Raw genomic sequence first — 20,798 nt, forward strand, 5'->3', positions numbered from 1 at the left:
GTATTTGGTACACTTAGCTGCCACTCTGCATTGGTGGTGGAGGGAGTGAATATTTAGGTTGCTGGATGGAGTGCCGATCAAGTGGGCTGCTTTGAGTGCTATTAGGCCCGCATTCATCCAGGCAAGTGGAGAGTATTCCATCACACTCCTGATTCATGCCTTGTAGATGGTGGACAGGCTTTGGGAAATCAGGAGGCGAGTTACTCACCCAGCCTCTGATCTACTCTTGTAGCCACAGTATTTATATGTTTTTTTCATGGGATGGCGCCCTTGAGAACTGAGTTAGGCCATTTCAGAGGGCATTTAAGAGCCAACCATATTGCTGTGGGTCTGGAATCACATGTAGGCCAGCTAAGGAATGCATATTTCCTTCTCTAAAGGACATTAGTGTGACAATCAATCTTCCAGATTTTTTTGATTGAATTCAAATTTCACCATCTACCGTGGTGGGATTTGAACCCAGGTCCCACAGCATTACCCTGGGTCTCTGGATTACTAGTCTAGCAACAATATCACTACATCTCCTCCTGGTCTAGTTCAGTTTCTGGTCAATGTTATCCTTAGGATGTTGATAGTTGTCGAAAGGTAACAGAGGCATGCATGAGGGTTTTGGTATGAGATAAGCTGAGGCAGGGGTGCAGACAGGTGATGTTATGGAGTGAAATAGGCAGTCTCAGTCTTAGTATGGCTGTGTGGCTGCAAGATCATCTCAGGGTCAAATATGACACCAAGGTTGCAAACAGTCTAGTTCAGATTCAGGTTGACATACCTCCAGGAAGTATGTGCATATGTAAGGCTTTTTATATATTTCTAGTGGAAATTCTGTGGTAAATTACAGGAAACAGTTTCTGTCTTATCTATCTTTATCTTCTTTTGAGATTCTAAGTCCTTCCCTCTCTGTCCTTTCATCACTCATTGATTGGGGATATTTTGGACAATGGTGGTGGTGGAGGGGAGCGGGGGGGTGGTGGTAGAATGGTGACAGATGGTGGATCAGTCCCATTGCAAGGCCTCATTGACATACATGTAGCAAGCTACTTCAAAAGAGTTCTCTGATGTAGTTACCAGCCGTGGGACAATCCCAATATCTTTCAACCCAGAGGGTGACATGGTTAGAACACTCCTGTTCCTCCGGGCCCCACAAAATATATATTTTAGTGCTTATCTCTACTACTGCCGTGAAGCCTCCATATTAGACATTCTATCCAATATCAGCTATGTCATAAGGTCTTGATTTGCATAGAGTAATAAGGATCCTGTATTGGGCACCTTGGCTGTCCAGCACTGATCCTTGGGAAAACGGTAGCGGAATAGGAATGGAGTGGTAAGTTCACTGCAATTTTATCTCCACAACTGCCTTGTTAAAAGCTCCCCATCATAATTTTTCTTCCGGTTCTTTCTACATTCTCGCTCTGCTTTTCCTTTTCGCCATTTGAAAATCTCTCTTTTGTCGTCTCTGTCTTTCTTTGTCTTCCCTTTCTCTTGTCCTTGTGTCTGGGTGAAAGCTATAGCCAGGGCTGCCAGCCACAAGGCAGCACAGCCTTTTCAGGTTGAAGGTGTGGTTGGTGAGTGATTACAATTTTTGAGTGATGCATCAAAGGCAACAGTGGAGAATGGGATTCAGGCAGAGCCAATGGCCAGCTTTCTGCAGCACATATGGTGCCGCGGTTAATTGGTGAAAGCTGAGGAAAGGGTTTGGACCAGGGGTAGCAATATCAGATGGAGGGGCAGGATGCTGACCAGTGGACCAGTACAGAGATGGCAGGCAGTGACTGCAAGGTGGGATAGAGGTATGCATAGAATGGAGAGGGGAAAGGAAAGCAAACTGAAGTTGGGGGTGGATGGGCAGTGGCACAAGAGACCAATGAGCCACAGTGTCACCTACCATTGAGATGCAAATTCTGGAAGATGGGAGGAATGAAAGGTAAGTACAACATAAGCATATTAGGAGTTTACATGTTAAACGGATTATGTAGCCATCACAAATATGATCCTCTGATAAAGGAAAAGCGTTCTTTATTTAAAATGTTGATATATTTGTGAATTTATTTGTTGTGCTTTGGAATTTTCAAACATTTTTCATGCTAATAATTTGGTTATAATTTACATTAAAATAATGCTTTTATTTAAAGTGAGTTCACAAATATTTAAAATTCAGTTTTATCCCATATGCTGGGACCAATAGAACATTGTGAATAAGCTGACCAAAGATGTTATTTGCAACCACTGAAATGATCTTCCATAAGATCAGGGAGAATAATTAATTCATTATCTTGCTAAAATCAATAGTATTACTTCAATTCTCACACATACATTCATTGATCAAATTCATATCTTGTTAAAATGTTTGGATTCAGATATACTTGTTGGGCATGAATCTGAAGCAGCCCAAAAAGTTCCACACCGAACTAAAATCTCTCAGATGAGACATATAGAATGCCTATCAACAGCGGCTGGGATTTCCCGTGCCCACCAGCGTCGGGTATGTTCGGTGGCGTAAGTGGACAATACGGTGCGATCGGTTTTGTGACGGCAGCAACCAGCTCATCCACTCAGCCCACCAATGGCGGGCTGCATTCTCTGCCATCAGACGTTGAGAACCTCACTGTAATATACTAGTATATAATTATTAGGCCTGCCCGCTGGAATAGTAACCACCCCCGCCCCCGCCCCCCCCCCCACCCACCAGCTGGATCATCTGCCCATATTGGCGGGAATACACGCTGATGTATTTCACAACAGCACCTGGTGAGCAGCACTATGCTCGGAACTTCAAGGTTTCTTTGCCTACCTTGCTTTGGTCAGCACTTGCAGTCATCACCGCCAGGCTTCACACACAGCACCGCATCACTTTTAGGGGGGGCCTCATGGGCAGGTCTCTACCTGCCGGATCAGTCATATGTGGGTGGTTTTTTTCAATGGTTGCAGGGTTAAGGCTTGCTTGGCGAAGGGGGAAACGTGGCCTCTGGCAAGGGAAGAGGCTGCGGGGCGAGAGCTGTACCAGGGAAGGAGATAACCCAGGGTGTGTGCGGGGGGTGGGGGGGGGACGGACACATGTTGATCTGTGCAAGTGGCCTCAAGATGGTGAGGGCTGAGGAGGCAGTCTCCAGAGGAGATGAGGCCAGATGGACATGTGAGGGTGTGTGTGTGAGAATGGGTGGAGGACGTCCCTTGAGCTGGCAGTGAGTGAGATGCCAGTGAATGTGTGACGGGCTTGAGCGGGCGAGCTTAGAGTGATGAGATGATTGCCATACCCTGGCTACACGGGTGAGATCATTCAACCTCGATTTGCAGTGGATGGCCGACCTCTTCTGTGCAGCATTGGCGCTGACCACCGCCGCCCACCGCTTCCCAAGCCTGGTTGGTCAGGCCACTGCTCATCCTGTGGCCAGAGTGGGGGATAGAGGACAACATGGTGGGCCTCCATGGCGTCCAAAAGGCGTTCCAATGACGTGTCACTAAAGCTGGAAGCTGCCTTTTGTGGACACCTTTCCTGCAGTAGTCATGGGCTAGAAGCACGAAGGTGTGTGCAAGTGGCTGAGCTTTAAATGTTGCACCCAGCATGATGAAGCGGCAAGGTGATGGCGTGACGGGTGAATGACAGCCTGCCCGCCATGGAAACGGCCTGTTTTCCCCTGAAATGCAAAACTAAAGAGGCAGGTTTTGGATGATACGGCGTGAATGCCTGCCCTTGGGGTCAGCGGGTAGAACGTCGTTTTACCTGCCCGCTACCGCAATTAGTGCAAATCTGGGACGATTCCGCCCAGCATCTTTTCAACAAAAACTACTATGGGGGCTAGCAATTTTAACTTTTTTTGTAACTCAATGCAGGCTAGAATTATTCTCGAAATAGTTTTGACATAGGGGTCCCCCCTGCGCAATACCTTCAATATTGGCAGAAGCAAATCTACATGTAATACATAATCCAATGTACAAAATGCTTAATTTAAAACTCCACTGAATGACATCACACTGAATATTGTCAGCCATAACTTAGTGGTCACACATTTGCCTCTGAGTCAGAAGGTCTTTGGTTCAAGCCCCAATCCACAGAGTTATGCATGTGATCTATGCTGACAGGTCAGTGCAGTACTGGGGGACTGCTGCATTGTCAGAGTTGATGTCTTTTTGAATGAAATATTAAAAGTAGTCCCCAACTGGAACATAGGAACAGAAAGAGACCATTCAGCCCCTCAGGTTTCTTTCACCATTCAATGAGATGATGGCTGATCTGTATCCTTTCATACTCTTGTCTAGAAAAAATACCTAACAATTAAATAAAATGATTAACTGAGCTAGCATCTATTGGTTTTGCAGGAGAGTCCCACACTTCTACCGACCTTTGCTTGAAGGAATGTTTCCTGACTGCTTTCCTAAATAGCCCAGCTCTGATTTTAAGGTTATGTTCCCTTGTCCTGGATTCACCCACCAGCAGAAAATGTTCCTCCCCCTAGCCCATAAATTCTTTACAATATTCTAAAATCCTCAAATCACCCCTTTACCTTCTAGATTCCAGGAAATACAACACTTGGTAATGTAATTTTTCCTCCACCATCTAACTCTCGATGCTCTGTTAACATTCCAGTGATCAGCATTCCTTCCAAGATAAATATACCCTTTCTGAGGGGCAATTCCCAGCACTGTGTACAGTGCTCCAGATGTGATCTAACCAGGGTTTTGTTATAGCTTTTTTGCGTTGCAGTGAAATACCTCCCACAGTACATTCTAGGCAGCTTGTTGTAAGGCCTAACATTCCATTAGCCTTTTTAATTATTTCTTCTTTCTAATTATCACATTCTAGTGATCTGGTACATGAGCTCCTAAATCTCATTGGACGTTCACTGTTTTTAGCTTTGCACTACTCTCAGTTGGATGTGCAAGATCTCATGGCATTTTCAAAGAAGTGCAAGTGAGTTCTCCAAAGTAGCCTGATTAATATTTATCCCTCAGGCAACACCTCCAAAAATAAGATTATCTGGTGACTTATCTAAGTGCTATTTGTGGGGCATTGCTGTGTGCAAATTGGCTACTAGAGTATCCTTCATTATAACAGTGACTACATTCATAAGTAATTCATTGGAAGCATTTTAAGATGGCCTGAGCTCATAAAAGATGCTTTATTAATGCAAGCCCTTTCTTCCTTATCATCAATATTAAATGAATGTTAATTAAATTAAGTTTAAGTAGCCCCAACACAGAAAGTAGGAAGCAATTAATAGATGATCAAAAAAATACGAGAATTGTGTTAACATACTTTGCATCTCAATGGTTTCTACATTTGGTCTCTATAAGCTTTACATATTATTTTTTTTCTCTTCCAATTGACACCTAACTCACAGTTTTAGGATTTTCTGTTTCAGAGGTACATCATTTTGTAGATACCTCATTCCAGGAAAAAACAGCATTCTGCAACCTAACTTAGAGGAAAAGAAAAACATATTAAAGATTTCAAGAATTCCCTAAACAACCACAGCTCTGAAATAGTGAAATCAAATTGCCCCTACAACTGTCTATTGGTCAGTGAAATCCTCTTTGAGTAAAGATTGCTTCTCTAAATAATTAATATTAACTGGTTATTAGTTTGACTAATTATGCCAATGAAGAAGCTAATACTTGTCTTTTCTTTTACAAAGCAATATCATCACCTTTCAAAGGTATTAGGGTTCTTAGTTCTGTTAAACATGATGAGCTGATATTGTTTACTTTGAAAAGTCAGTTTCATTCTAAAAATTATGTGCTTTTGCATCATGATTGATAGTCTTCCCACCTTTTTTCCTCCAGAATTTGTTGCCTATCCCTAACTGCTATTGAGAAGGTGGTGGTGAGGCCTCTTCCTGAAATGCTGCAATCCATGTGGTGTAGGTACACCTACAGTGCTGCTATGAAGGCAGTTCCAGGATTTTGATCCAGCGGCAGTGAAGGGATGGCGATAGAGTTCCAAGCCAGGTCGGTGTGTGGCTTGCAGGGGAACTTGCAGTTGGTGGTGTTCCCAAGCATATGTTGTCCATGGTGGAGGTTTGGGAGGTGCTGTCAAAGAAGTCTTGGTCAGTTCCTGCAGTCCAGGTGGTGGAGGGGGTGAATATTTAAGGCGGTGGATGGGGTGCCAAACAAGCAGGCGGCGCCTGTCCTGGGTGGTGTTGAGCTTCTTGAGTATTCTTGGAGCTGCACTCATCCAGGCAAATGGAGAATATTCTATCACATTGCTTGTAAATGGTGGACAGGCTTTGGGGAGTCAGAAGGTGAGTTACTTGCCTCAGAATTCCTAGCCTCTGAACTGCTTTTGTAGCCACAGTATTTTATAATCACTGGTCCAATTAAATTTCTGGTCAATGGGAACCCCCAGGATGTTGATAGTGGGTGTTTCAGTGATGGTAATGCTCATTGAATGTCAAGGGGGGATGGTTAGATTCTCTCTTGTTGGAGTAGGTCATTGCAAATGTTACTCTGCTTGGTTTAGCAGAGGAAGATATTCTGCTTGTACTATTTTTGAGGGAGCTTCCAACAAGTTCAATCACTTCATGTTTACAACTAATACAGTGTTTCACACAAGTGGTAGGAACATTCTGTTATGCTCCTCATAATTTTGTACACCTCAATCAGGTCCCCCCTCAGCCTTCTCTGCTCTAAGGAAAACAACCCCAGCATATCTAGTCTCTCTTCATAGCTGAAACACACCAGCCCAGGCAGCATCCTGGTGAATCTCCTCTGTACCCTCTCCTGTGCAATCACATCCTTCCTATAGTGTGGAGACTAGAATTGCACACAATATTCCAGATGATGGCTAACTAACGCTTTATACAACTCCATCGTAACCTCCTTGCTCTTGTATTCAATGCCTTGACTAATAAAGGCAAGTGCCTCATATGCCTTCTTCACCACTTACCCACCTGTCCTGTTGCTTTCAAATATCTATGGACATGTACATCAAGGTCCCTCTGATCCAGGGTCCTATCATTCATTGTGTACTCGCTTGCTTTGTTAGATCTCCCAAAATGCATCACCTCACACTTTTCAGGATTAAATTCCATTTGCCACTGTTCTGCCCATCTGACCAGCTTCTCTATATCATCCTGTAGTCTAAGGCTTTCCTCTTCATTATTTACCACGCCACCAATTTTTGTGTCATCTGCGAACCTACTGATCATACCTCCTACATTCATGTCTAGATCATTAATGTACATGACAAACAGCAAGGGACCCAGGACCGAACCCTGTGGTACGCCACAGGACACAGGCTTCCAGTCACAAAAACAATCTTCGACTATCACCCTCTGCCTCCTGCCACTAAGCCAATTTTAGATTCAATTTGTCAAATTGCCCTGGATCCCATGGGCTCATACCTTCTTGACCAGTCTCCCATGCAGGACCTTGTCAAAAGCCTTACTGAAGTCCATGTAGACTACATCAACTGCACTACCTTCATATACACACCTAGTAACCTCCTCAAAAAATTCTATCAAATTTGTTAGACATGATCTCCCCCGACAAAGCCATGATGACCATCCTTGATCGATCCCTGCCTCTCCAAGTGGAGATTAATTCTGTCTCTCAGAAATGTTTCCCAAAGTTTCCCTACCACTGATGTTTGACTCACTGGCCTATAGTTTCTTGGTTTATCCCTGCCACCCTTCTTGAATAATGGTATCACATTAGCTGTCTTCCAGTCCTCTGGCATCTCTCCAGGGTCTCTGCAGCTCCTCCCTTGCCTCCCACAGCAGCCTGGGATACATCTCATCTGGGCCTGGGGATTTATCCACTTTTATGCCCGCTAAAACCACGAATACCTCCTCCCTCTCAATGCTAATTTGTTCAAATAATCATGGTCCCTCTCCCTGATTTCTATACCAACATCATGAATACAGGTGCAAAGTACTCATTTAAAACCTCACCTACGTTTTCCGGCTCCTCACCCAGATTGCCATTTAGGTCCCTAATGGGTCCTACTCTTACCCTAGTTATCCTCTTGACCCTAATATACTTATAAAATGCCTTTGGATTTTTCTTCATTTTACCCGCCAGAGTTTTTTCATGCTGCCTCTTCGCTCTCCTAATTTCTTTTTTAAGTAACCCCCTGCACTTTCTATACTCCTCTAGGGCTTCCACGGTTATCTACCGTAAGTTTCCCTTTTTTTCCTTATCTAATCCTGTACATTCCTTGACATCCAGGGTGCTCTGGACTTGTTGGTCCCACCCTTCACCTTTACGGGAACATGCTGGCTCTGAACTCTCACCAATTCCTTTTTGAATGACTCCCACTGCTCTGGTGTAGATTTTCCTACAAGTAGCTGCTCCCAGTCCACTTTGGGCAGATCCTATCTAATCATATTAAAATCGGCCTTCACCCAATTCAGAACCTTTATTTCCAGTCCACCTTTGTCCTTTTCCATAACTACTTTAAATCTTACTGAGTTCTGGTCACCATCACCGAAATGCTCCCCCCGCTAACAATTCTACCATTTGCCCAGCTTTGTTCCCTAAAACTAAGCCCAGCACTGCCCCCTTCTCCTTCTTTGGTTGGCATTCATTTTTTCTTTTGATTCTACTGTACCTCTGGTAAATGCTTTGGAATGTTTTTCCACGTTATACAACAACCTGCATATATTTTTACTTTTAACATAGTAGAACATCCCAATGCACTTAAATAAAGGTGATATATAAATTCAAATTGGTAAAATTTGCAACATTTTCATAACTTGTAACGTTGATGTCATTTTTTTCCATTCGTAGAATGTCATTGCCTCGTTTATATCAACAGGAAATAACGTTTGATATTGTCATGTGATAAAGGGATATTTTGCTGACAACTAACGCATTTGGTCACATTTCATCTCATTTAATAATCTTAACAAATAAGTCAGGCATCAGTTGGAATAGAATTGATAGACTTGTTAAATTTAAAATCAGTCAGTGTGAGAGTTTTTTTTAGTGCCACTTCAAACTTATGGTGTTTAAATATTTTCCAAAGAATATCATTATTTCAAGGAGGTCTTGTTCCTCTGTAGGCAGAATTCCTGCCTCTGAGCCAAAAGCCATGGGTTCAAGTCCCACTCCAGGATTTGATGGTGAGGAAGGTGTGTTCATTACGTGGCCAAACAGGTTGAGTATCAACTTGTAAATTCTTCCAACATATGCCAATGACATATGCCAATGGTAAGAGCAGGAAAGATTCCTGGTCAGCGTTCTAAATACTACAATATTGTGATGGAATCCGTGGTTTGTGGGACCAGTGGGGGAACACGTGTGAGCTGAAGTTGGAAGAGGTGGCTTGTCAAATGTTCCGTTGGGTGCACTGACCCTGGTTTCAAAGCTGGTATTTTTTTGGGTCAGACTCTAACTGAAAGGGAAATGGAAACTTCAGGTTTCTAGGGAAAGCAAAACTGAATCCAAAACTTCAGGCTTCTCTGGAAACTGAAACTAGTTGAAACCAGATAAAAGAAATAGAGCTATATGAGCTCAGGTAATCCAATACAGGCAGGCTGAAGAATACAAAGGCTAGGTCCAGAAGCTGGAAATAGGCAAATATCAGGGTTGCTGCAGTTCTTTTTGTTACTTAAAGTAACTGGACTGACCAGACTTGACCATACAGTGCACTGAAGGATCAGATAAAGGCAATACGAGTAAATCCATGCCATCAAGACTTTCATGAGCAGAGCTGAAGAGTTTCTGGAGAATTGTGCAATTTTGGTGAAGACCATTGTGGAACTTGGGTTGAAGGGGAGCTGCTGTCAGATGAGAATCAGTGGTTAAATCATTGAAGAAAAGGAGCAGGAATTCTGAGGAACTTTTAGAGCTTTGAAGGACTTTGAGGCTGAAATTGGTGCCATATATGATGAGTGGACTGCTCAGTAAATCTGAGAGATCTAGCTTTGATGCATAAACATGTGCTATTTTTTGCGCAATTTGTAGTTTATATTGATCTCGAATTGCTTATTAATTCATGTTTGCTTTATGTTGATTTTGATCTGGTTGTTACAATATAAGTTATAAAAAGTAAAATCTTGCCCATTGGTTTTTCATTGGGGTTGTTCGGTAAACTCAGTTCTTTTGGTTTGTTGGACTCCACAGGAATCATAACAATATTCTTGGTAGTTCCTGCATGTCCTTCCCCCACCCTTCTTCTCCAGTCTACAGATCTCACAGAATTACAACTCAAATATAAAGGTACAGTTTGTTGACTATTGGTACCTAAAACATATAACAGTTGGATAAAACTGGCACATAACAGTCAGGTCTTAAATCTTAGAATTATTAATAATGAAAGGTGATGAACATTCTCAGATAGGAAGAAATTGGTTGGAAAAAATAATTGGAGCACTTCCTAATGAATGAAGTATACAATGCTGTACAGGAGTTGTAACAGAAACATCAGGCTATGCTCACACATGAAGGTGTGTTGATTCAAAGGCTGAAAAAGAGAATTAAAGTTTAAAAAGTATGTCTAAACTCTTTAAACTAAGACCTGGTCCCTCTAGCTCTGAAACTCAACTCCCAACCCTGGAGTCTCATTCAATGGAAGTGAACATTAGAGAATCAGTTGGAGAGGTCAATGCATCGACTCACAGTACCTCCAATTTTCCAGCCACTTAAGCTTTAATTGTTAAAATGGCTGCAGAAAATTTACACACACTAGAATAAGCTTCAACAAAATACAATGAGTAGGGTGTGTCTATTGCATGTGAACCCAAAATTATATAATGTGTGAGGATAAGGAGATAAGACTGTACCTGCGCAATAGACTTTCCTGGGGATTAGAATGCAACCAGACCTCTTTGGAAGAACAAAGGCCCAGATTTTGTGGTCAGTGGTGAAGAGCTGCTGCTCACCACTGACCTGGAAGAAAATTGCCTACAAAGTTCAAGCAATCCCTGCAGCATGGATTTCACCTTTCCCAATGTTAATTTGAAACTCTTGCCAAGTCAAGGAGATCTCCAGGCATCCAGCAACAGTGATATCATCAAGCAGGGCAAGAAGCTGATCACACTGAAGTATTCTTACAGACAGCAAACCAGGAAGTAAACTCACTGATTATCCTAAACTTCTACAAATTGTACAGAGGGGAAACTAAATGATTAAGCTAATATTTCATACATATTATAAGCTGAAATTTCATTTTAAAAGTTTTTTTTAAATGATATTAAAAAGACTAGAATTTTTATCAGAATGGAAAAATAATACACAAATAAAAAATAGTTTTCAAGGACAAGAGAGGTTCTTTAGCAGTAGTTATGACTTAGTATGCTGTTAAAAAGCTTATTAACAAGATGTAACTTTTTTGAGGGTTATTTTTTACAGCAATGTTACAGCATAAAATGGGATATTCTCATTAGTTTAATGATTTCTGCAGCTATTTCAACACCTTACCTAATAGCGAAGCATAGAAGCACTGACAGCACCTTCTGAACTTGTGCGTTTTACTGTGCATGTGTGGACTCCAGAAGTAGCTGTCAGTCTGTCAGTCTCTGAGTAGTAATGATGGTGACTGCTGACAGTTTCACAATCATTACTGCTACAAAATCTAGCCTAAGGGTCAAGCCATGCAAGAAATGGATCAGATAATTTGCAACCTCAATCATTTTCAAGCAAACGGAAACAATGAGCAGCAATACCTGTAACGGTTGGAAAGGATTTCAAGCATTGAGAAAAATATTTGTTGAAGGTGGCAGGTGTTGGATGTGGGGATCCAGGAAATCAACAGGAAGCCAGGAATGTTCCTGGGGCAGGAACCTAATTAATATCGTTAAGACCCTAATTGGGGAAATTTTGCTGACAGTGGTGCAGTTCTTTGCTACATGCAGGACCCACCAGTAATAGAGCAAACTTCCCTGTGGCAGTCTGTTCCCACAGTCTCAAGGAGCCATCTGAGGGGGAGGGGGAGGGGAGGGGGAGGGGGAGGGGGAGGGGGGGGGGGGGGGGGGGGGGTCCCCCCCCCCCCCACCCTGGTCTGAAGGGCCTACTGTCTTCCCCGCTCTGATTAGTATATATTGCGGGTCCTTGTGGGTCGTTTTGCTAATGCTGTTGGGGAGGGTTTAAGCTAACTTCGCAGGGTGCGGGAACCAGGAGAGAATATTAGAAAGTAACACCAGGGTGCACAAAATGCTGGGAGAGGCAGATAGCACTAAAATAGAGAATAGTAAGATAATAGATGGGAGTCCAAGTAAGGGAACAGGTAATGAAGTCTAAATCAGGATTTAAACTGCTTGTATGTGAATGCACAGAGTATAGTTAATAAAATTGGGGAGTTACAGGCACAGATTGCCATGTGGGATTATGATGTTGTGGCGATAACGAGAGCTGGCTTAAGGAAGGGCAGATCTAGGTGTTAAATATTCCTGGTTACAAGGTGTTCAGATAAGATAGGAAAGGGAAAAAAGGAGGAGGGGTGGCATTTTTGGTTAAGGAGAGTATTGCAGTACTGGAGAAAGAGGATGTGTCAGAGGATTCAAGGACAGAATCAATTTGGCTACAGCGAAGGAATAAGAAGGGTGCAATTACATTGCTCGGTATAATGCATAGACCCGCCAGCTAGTGGGAAGGATACAGAGGAACAAATCTGCAAGGAAATTACAGAGAAGCGTAAACATAGTTATAATGGTATTATAATTACCCATATAAAGACTGTGATATTGGTGGTGTAAGGGGCAGTGATGGACAAGTGTCCCTAGATTGTGCTCAGGAGAATTTCCTACAGCAGATGTGTCCAGTCTAACAAGAAAGGAAGCACTGCTAGACCTGGCTCTTGGGAATGAGGTGGGCCAAGTAGATCAAGTGGCAGTGGGGGGAACATTTAGGGGACAGTAATCATTGTATCATAAGGTTTAGGATGATGGTGGAAAATGACATTCGTCAATCCAGAGTAAGAATAATCACTCACAAACAGTGGACTTCAATGGGGCAAGAACGGAGCTGGGCCGGATAGACTGGAACCAAAGGCTGGCAGGAAAAACAGTAGCTGCACAATGGGCTACCTTCAAAGTGGAGATGGTTTGGGTACAGTCAAGGTATGTTCCCTCAAAAGAGAAGGGTAGGGCAAACAAATCCAGAGCTCCCTGGATGACAAAGGAGACAGAAATTAAGTTAAAGAGGAACAAGTTTGCTTATGACAGGTGTCAGTGACCAAATACACTTGAGAACCAAGCTGAATACACAAGATTCAGAAGGGATGTGATAAAGCGAATACGAGAAGCAAAGAGGGATTATGAAAAAAGACTGGCGGCTAACATAGAAGGAAATCCCAAAGTATTCTATAAGCACATCAATAGTAAAACGGTGGTAAAAGGAGCAGTAGGGCCGATTAGGGACCAAAAAGTGGATTTACACATAGAGGCAAGAGGCGTGGCTGAGGTGTTAAGTGAATACTTTGCATCTGTCTTTACCTACAAGGCAGATTCTGCCCAGGACATGGGGACAGAGGAGGGAACTCAGTCACTAGAAGGGTTTAAAATTGAAAAGGAGGAGGTATTGGATAAGCTGCCAGTATTTAAAGTTGATAAGGCGTCGGGACCGGATGAAATGCATCCAAGAATACTGAAGGAAGTGAGAGTGAAAATTGCAGAAGCACTGACAATAATCTTTCAATGTTCCCTGGATTTGGGGGAGGTGCCAGAGGACTGGAGAATGGCAAACATTATGCCCTTGTTCAAAAAAGAGTGTAAAGATCTGCCCTGCAATTACAGACCAGTCAGTTTAACTTCGGTGGTGGGGAAACTTCTAGAAACAATTATTCAGGATAGAATTAATAGTCACAAGGAAAAATGTGATTTGATTCGGAAGAGTCAGCATGGATTTGTTAAAGGAAAATTGAGTCTAACTAACATGCTGGGGTTTTTTGAAGAGGTAACAGAGATGCTTGATGAGTGCAAGGCCATTGATGTGGTGTATATAGACTTCCAAAAGGCATTCAATACAGTGCCATACAACAGACCTGTGAGGAAAGTTATAGGTCATGGAATAAAAGGGACAGTAGCAACGTGGACACAAAATTGGCTGAGGGATAGGAAACAGAGAGTAATGGTTAATGGGTATTTTTTGGGCTGGGAGGAGTTTTGTAGTGGAGTTCCCCAGGGGCCGGTATTGGGACCCTTGCCCTTCCCCTGATATATATATATAAATGATCTAGATATTGGTGTGCAGGGTACAATTTCAAATTTTGCACAAGGCACAAAACTTAGGAGAATTGTAAACTGCGAGGAGGATAGTGTAGAGCTTCAAAAGGACGTTGACACATTGGTGGAGTGGGCAGATAGGTGGCAGATGAAGTTCAATGCAGAGAAGTGTGAGGTGATTCACTTCAGTACAAAGCACATGGAGAGACAATATAAAATAAAGGATATTATTCTAAAGGGTGTGCAGGAGTAGAGAGACCTGGGTGTAGATGTACATGAGTCATTAAAGGTGGGAGAACAGGTAGAGAGAGCTGTTATTAAAGCAATACAGTATTCTAGGCTTTATTAATAGGGGCATAGAGTACAAGTGCAGGGAGTTTATGATGAACTTACATAAGAAACTGATTTGACGTCAGCTGGAGTATTGTGTACAGTTCTGGGTGCCACACTATAGGAAGGATGTGAATGCATTAGAGGGAGTGCAAAAAAGGTTTACGACAATGGTTCCAGGGATGAGACACTTCAGTTATGAGGAAAGATTGGAGAAGTTGGGATTGTTTTCTTTGGAGAGGAGAAGGCTAAGAGGAGACTTGATAAAAGTTTTAAAAATCATGAGGGGTCTGGACAGAGTAGATAGGGAAAAACTGTTCCCACTGTAAATGGATCAAGAACCAGGGGGCACAGTTTTAAAGTGTTTTGCAAAAGAAGCAAATGTGAGGTGAGAACAAACTTTTTCACACAGCACGTAGTTAGGGTTTGGAATGCACTGCCTGGAAGTGTGGTGGAGGCAGGTTCAATTGAGGCATTCAAGAGAACATTGGATGATTATTTAAATAGAAACAATGTTACAGGGAAAAGGCAGGAGTTTGGCACTAAGTTAAACTACTCAGAGAACCAGTGCAGACATGATGGGCCGAATGGCCTCCTTCTACCAATTCTGAGATTCTGTGATTTGATTTTACCGCTCAAGGGTTTTGAGGTACCCTCGAGGTCTCCCTCCTGCCTCAGTAGCGCCCACTTCTCCCAGTGAGGCTGCCGAGTTTTCAGAGCTGCTGGCTCTCTGAATGGATGATAAGCTTAGAGGCAGCAAATAAGGAGGCTGCCATTGTGCTGGTCTAGCTGTCATCAAGAGCAGGCTCAGGATCCCCATTCGGCCCTGAAGTCTTGTTCCTGACACCCGTGGGAACATCCTGCCTATCGTCACAAGTTACAGAAAGCGAAATACAACTTTTTCAGAACCACTTTACATATTCACTATAGTGTGGAAGATTTTTGCACTACGTGAATCACATATGATAATCTCTAAACTCAGTCAAGATGATTACAGGGTCTAAATGAGAAATATTCTGGCATTGTTAAAATTAAATGTTTAACTCAATGGTTCAAACTTGCTGGATATAATAAGCACCTGTACATGTATCAGCCACATTCTGCTGTTACTCTGTATCATCCTTGGAAATAGGCATGTAAGCCATGTCAGAAAGCTTGCTCTTCCTGAAAATACTTTATTGTTATTGTTGCTATTCCAGAAGACCATAGTATTAGCTGTGCCTATTGCAGCTTCCAACACAAGTCTGTTGCTTTGATTAACCTGAAGAAATTGCCCTCTTTCACTAAATGCTGTGAAGTACATTAAAAGCACTTCATGTTATTCTATTTTAAAAGGTGAGGCAAGATGGCTTGCTTACATGCTAAGACTGGAAGGGATTTTTCTTCTGGCATTTGTGATCAAATTTTTAAAATTAATAGTTGTTGAAACATTCTACATTGTATTGTTGTAAAATGACCTCATGCCAGTTAACACTGAGCCTTATTTAAAAAAATAGCAACAGGACACAGACAAATTAAAATACAGATATGGTGCCAGATATAAATCACCAAATACTTCACTTTGGCTGGTTGAGGAAAAAAAAAGCAAGGGGGGAAGGGGTGACAAAAAAGGATTGCCCTCGAGAATGATTAAGAAGCCAAGTTTTTGACTAATGAGGTGAATGCAAGTCGTGAAAATCTGAAATGACATTTGGGTCAACTTTAATGAATGAAGTTGGTGCTTTTGACAAGAAATCAGAAAATGATTCTTGGTCAATGGACATAGACAGCCTACGTGAAATCTAGACAACTGGAGTTAAGAAAAATGATATTCATGACTTTGTTGATTAGCAACTGAAGTATCTTTCTCACAAGTGAAATGTTGGTTCTGGAGACTGGGATAGTGGTCTCATGAGAAATTTGTGAACAACCATAATAAATAACTTAAACTGCCCCAACGAATAATAATGGCTCTAATTTGCTGTCAAAATAACACTGAGGCTAACGTCACTGCCTGTCATTTAAGTGCAAATGTTACACCAACTTCAGGTGAGGGCAGATGAGCAGTTAAATACAGAAATCCAAAAGCTATTGTGCATGATGCACTGCTTGTCATTAGCTTAATAAGAATGGCATTTCACTATTTGCTTCACCATTGAAATACATTGAATGCCGTTAAGTTACTGCATTTGTGCAGTAGACTCTCCACAAAACTTAGGAACTAAACTCACCACATAAAGTTAAATCTTGTCTATTTCAGTCAAAGTGCACATTTAACAATGTGTTAATTACTGCTAATAAACATCCCTGACACAGAAAAATAATAACAAGTGTGGAGTCTCATTCCTTCAGGGAACAATTGTTGGAGATTGCAAAAACATAAAACTTAAAACCTTATTTTACTTTTCCATTCTGTCACATTTCTCTTTCCCTACCTAATTTGGCATTGCTTAATTTATACTTCCTTCCCAGTCTTTGCACTGTTGATTTCACAACCCTTCAACCTGATTGGATAAGTTGATGCCCGGTTGCCTGTCCTGTTCACTCAGACCCTACAAATCCAGTTTTCCTCACTGTGACATTATCAGCTCACATTTTCAACAACTTGCCACATGAAAAAGTTAGAAGCCTAAATGTGGAAGGCTAAGTCAAACAAACAGCAAATGCTAATAGATTAATTGCTACAGCAACTTATGGCTCATTGAATGAATGTATTAATTATCACAAGAGTGAGGCTATTCTTAATCTTAATTCATCTGAATTCATACATACAGAACAGCCTATTTAATGAATTGCATTGATCAATCCAACTCCTGCGATTTGCGCTCATAATCTATGAGCACTTGAGCTCTGAACTGAGGCTGTGCTGCATTGTCGGAAGTGCTTGTTAATAGTTGTTGATAGAGTAATTTTTCAATATTACACAGCAATGACTAGTCTACGTTCCTTTTTGATGATTGGATAGGAACTGCAGCAGATGCAATTTTAGCTTAAACATTTGTAAAGGTATTATTTTGCATTGTTGTTAAATTTGTGATGCAATGCATTCCAAGATAATTTGTTAGGCAATAAATTCCCTTTATTAGCCAACTTTTGGCATTAATTTTATACCGTATTACAATAAATCAATAGGTCTTTCGAACCCCAGTGCAATTTAATAAAGAGAAGATTAAAGGTCCACTGATAACCTCCTGAATTCACCTATCTCATTGCTACCTTGTTTGAGGAGAGTGAAATGACGCTAAAGGAAACCAACCAAACAAGTTCAGCAAGGGAATGAGGGCAAGTTGTAGGATTTACCTGCCCAACCTGGAAAGTGGGAGAAATAAAACAACTATTCTTAACCTGACCCTATCATTTTTTGGTATCTTTTTCTGTAAACATTTGAAACCTATGGAAATGGAGGAAAAGTTGGGAACAATAACATTTTTAAAACTCCTGCAGAATTGAAGGGTGCACAAAAATAGAAGGACAATTTTATTTATAAAATCAGAACGGTATGCGGTTTATCACTGAACATGTACATTTGGCTGTATACACTACCTGTGGCTATGCCATCAAAAAGTGATAGTACTCGAACAGGCTTTCTCTTCTCAGCAGCAATAGGTGCAAACAACTTTGGTGGGTCCTGCCAATTTAAATAAATAAAAATGTTAAGAGAATTTCAGACCGGTGCATGACATTACAGAAAAATCCCTTGGTATACCAGATTACACAAGTGGATCTCCCTTGGAGAAAGTTAATTGCTTTATGAATTGCCAATAGTTAGGCCGGAACTTTCTGTCCCCGGCATGGTGGGACCTGGCGTGGGAGACTTGGTGGCCCAGCCAAAAGTCCCTTGACTTTCAGTGGGACTGGACAATCCCAGCAGAGGGCAGGACCTGAAAATCCCACCCTTGGTTTTCCTTCTCTTCTTTAATGCAGTGTTTTATTTAAGTGTAAAGCAAAAATTTGCACAGAGCGGTGTGATGGACAAACCCTATAACCATTTGTGGCCAGGGATGACTTATCCTTGAGGTTTTCTTCATCTCTGTGGGAATCAAATGTTTCAAGGAATCACAAAGCCCTCCAACCTAAATGATCTGTTGTGTCACTTTTATTTCCGCAATGTAGTCTGGCACGCTTCGGGCCAAATTTTCCAGGCCTAGGTGAGATGGAACCGAGGTGGGAGAGTAGGATAATGACTGCTGAGCACAACGGCCAGAAGTCCCACCTCGGTTTCAACCCTCTGCCCTTTCCGGAGGGGCTGGGCTTTGCAACAGGTCCATTCCTATTAACGAGGTATTTAACATCACTGGGGGCTCAATAAGAGCTGTCCCCGGGTAGGTTTTTAAAATTTTTAGTGAGGCAGATGGACTTTAGCAGCTGTCTGACATCAGACCAATTTAATGAAGGTGAGGACAGAACGGCTGCAAGCTTATATGAGAAGATGGTGTTCGAAGTGGTACTGAAGAAGCTGACATGGCAGAGCGGGCCTACCCCATGATATAAAAACACACTAATATTAAAGAACACGCCTGTCCTTGGTTCCAAGCCTCCCACTGCCCTCCGAAATGTGGAAATTTTAACTGCCAACTTTCCTCCTAAAATATTAATGAGCAAATGGCTGCCAAAGCAAGTCACAATGTTTTTTGACTAACCCACCTCCGCTCGCGGGTCCTTGTTGGTTCATTGGACTTTAACTCCCTGGCTTGGTCAAAATGGCAGCCGTTTCCTGTTTTGCTTCGGAGGTGAATTTGCGACCCGGAATTGAATCTTCCTCAAGATCCCCACCTCTATCGGGAAATCTGACCCTGTTTCTCCAATTCTTCTCCATTAATTCCTCTTTCTCCTTCATCCCAAAACATCGATCCCAGCTTCGACTTTATTTTTTGTATCCATTCTTGGGAGATTGTGTTGCTAGCAAGACTTGCATTTTTGTTGCCCATCCCTAATTGTCTTAAAGAAAGTGATGGTGAGCCACCTTCTTGAACCACTGAGGTCCTAGTGATGTAGATACATCCACAGTGCTGTTAGGAAGGGAGTTTGAGGTTTTTGACCCAGTGACAGTGAAAGAACAACAATATAGTTCTAAGTCAGGGTGGTTTGTTACTTGGAGGGGAACTTGCAAGTGGTGGTTTTCCCATGTGTCTGCTGTTCTTGCCCTTCTAGATAGTAGAGGCCATGGGTTTGGAAGGTGCTGTCAAAGGACGCTTGGTGAGTTGCTGCAGTGCATCTTGTAGGTGCCACACAATGCTGCCAATGCCATTACCCCTTCATTTCCATCATCTTCCCTTTGCTGCATTTGTCTTCCTGTCATGGTCATCTATCTCCCTTTTTTGTCATCTATTTGTCCCCTTTATTACCATCCAGTTTTGTATATGCCCCCTTTGTATTGTTATTCATTTCATCTGTTTCAAACTGTTCCCTTTAATTGCCAATTACTTTCCTCTCATAGTCATCCATTAGCTGCCATTATGAGGGGAGATGGTAGCACAGTGGTAATGTCTCTGGACTAGAAATCCAGAGACCCAGGCTAATGCTCTGTTGACATGGGTTCAAATCCCATCATGGCAGCTGGTGGAATTTGAATTAGTTAATAAAATATGGGATATAAAGCTAGTCTCAGTAACGGTGACCAAGAAACTCTTACCGATAGTTGTAAAAACCCATCTGATTCACTGATGGTGCCTGCTTCACCATTCACCGATAGTTGTAAAAACCCATCTGATTCACTGATGGTGCCTGCTTCACCATTCACCGATAGTTGTAAAAACCCATCTGATTCACTGATGGTGCCTGCTTCACCATTCACCGATAGTTGTAAAAACCCATCTGATTCACTGATGGTGCCTGCTTCACCATTCACCGATAGTTGTAAAAACCCATCTGATTCACTGATGCCCTTCAGGGAAGGAAATCTGCCATCCTTGCCGTATCTGGCTTACATGTGACTCCAGATCCACAGAAACGTGGTTGACCCTCAACTGTCCTCTGAAATGGCTTAGCAAGCCACTCAGTTCAAGGGCAATTAGGGATGGGCAACAAATGTTGGCCTTGCCAGTGATACCCATGTTCCATGAAAGAATAAAGAAAAACTCAATCTGACTCTTATTTGAGTCTGACTGTAGTTGCACCAGAATGGATTTCTCTCTACTTTAGTGGCATTCGCAAACCTAATGGCAGGAATGTAGGAGAGAACTCCCAGAAGAACATAAGAAATTGGAGCAGGAGTAGACCATTTAGCCCTTTAAGCCTGCTTCACCATTCAATAAGATCATGACTGATCATTGCTACACTTACCCATCCTATCCTCATATCCCTTTATTCCCTTAACATCCAAAACTCTACTGATCTCCATCTCGAATAGACTCAACAACTGAGCATCCAAAGCTTTTGGGGTACATA

At 42.1% G+C, this 20,798-nt stretch overlaps 1 protein-coding gene across 6 annotated transcripts in view; it reads right to left on the reverse strand.

Moving 5' to 3' along the window:
• dnmt3ab (DNA (cytosine-5-)-methyltransferase 3 alpha b) overlaps positions 1-20,798 on the reverse strand; it is a 620,530-nt gene that overhangs the window by 104,536 nt on the left and 495,196 nt on the right. For all 6 annotated transcript variants that reach the window (XM_041188736.1, XM_041188735.1, XM_041188734.1 and 3 more), the window contains one exon: positions 17,955-18,039. In XM_041188736.1, the coding sequence (XP_041044670.1) occupies positions 17,955-18,039 (85 nt within the window). The remainder of the gene's footprint in view (positions 1-17,954; positions 18,040-20,798) is intronic.

Source organism: Carcharodon carcharias, chromosome 5 (genome assembly GCF_017639515.1).
Source record: "Carcharodon carcharias isolate sCarCar2 chromosome 5, sCarCar2.pri, whole genome shotgun sequence".
NCBI lineage: Eukaryota > Metazoa > Chordata > Chondrichthyes > Lamniformes > Lamnidae > Carcharodon > Carcharodon carcharias.